Raw genomic sequence first — 278 nt, forward strand, 5'->3', positions numbered from 1 at the left:
CTACCATTCCCTGCTGTTTATGGCCGTGGCCCGGTGGGGGGAGCCCGGCCCTGGCCTCCTAATGCGATGCGAGCCGGCCACAGCAGGGAACCGCATTCCGCCGGCCGCCTTACTGGCCGCTGGTCCGTTCTTTTATCCTGCAGGCAGTGGGTTTTGTCGATTTCCTGTGATAGGAATGGTTTAGGATATCCTTGCGTGACTGATAGTGACAATTTTGGTGCGGACGGATTCCTTCCGCTCTCTAGGAGACACGCATAGGAACCTCCCCCCCTCCCTCT

General features: G+C 59.0%; 1 protein-coding gene across 1 annotated transcript in view; it reads left to right on the plus strand.

Moving 5' to 3' along the window:
• Positions 1–61: 61 nt before the first annotated feature.
• Positions 62–278, plus strand: part of LOC119585539 (28 kDa heat- and acid-stable phosphoprotein-like) — a gene marked incomplete in the record, with an annotated part of 10,875 nt that continues 10,658 nt past the window's right edge. The window contains 1 exon segment of the mRNA XM_037934164.1: positions 62–146. Coding sequence (XP_037790092.1) covers positions 62–146 — 85 coding nt within the window.

The sequence above is a fragment of the Penaeus monodon genome, chromosome 20 (assembly GCF_015228065.2).
Source record: "Penaeus monodon isolate SGIC_2016 chromosome 20, NSTDA_Pmon_1, whole genome shotgun sequence".
NCBI lineage: Eukaryota > Metazoa > Arthropoda > Malacostraca > Decapoda > Penaeidae > Penaeus > Penaeus monodon.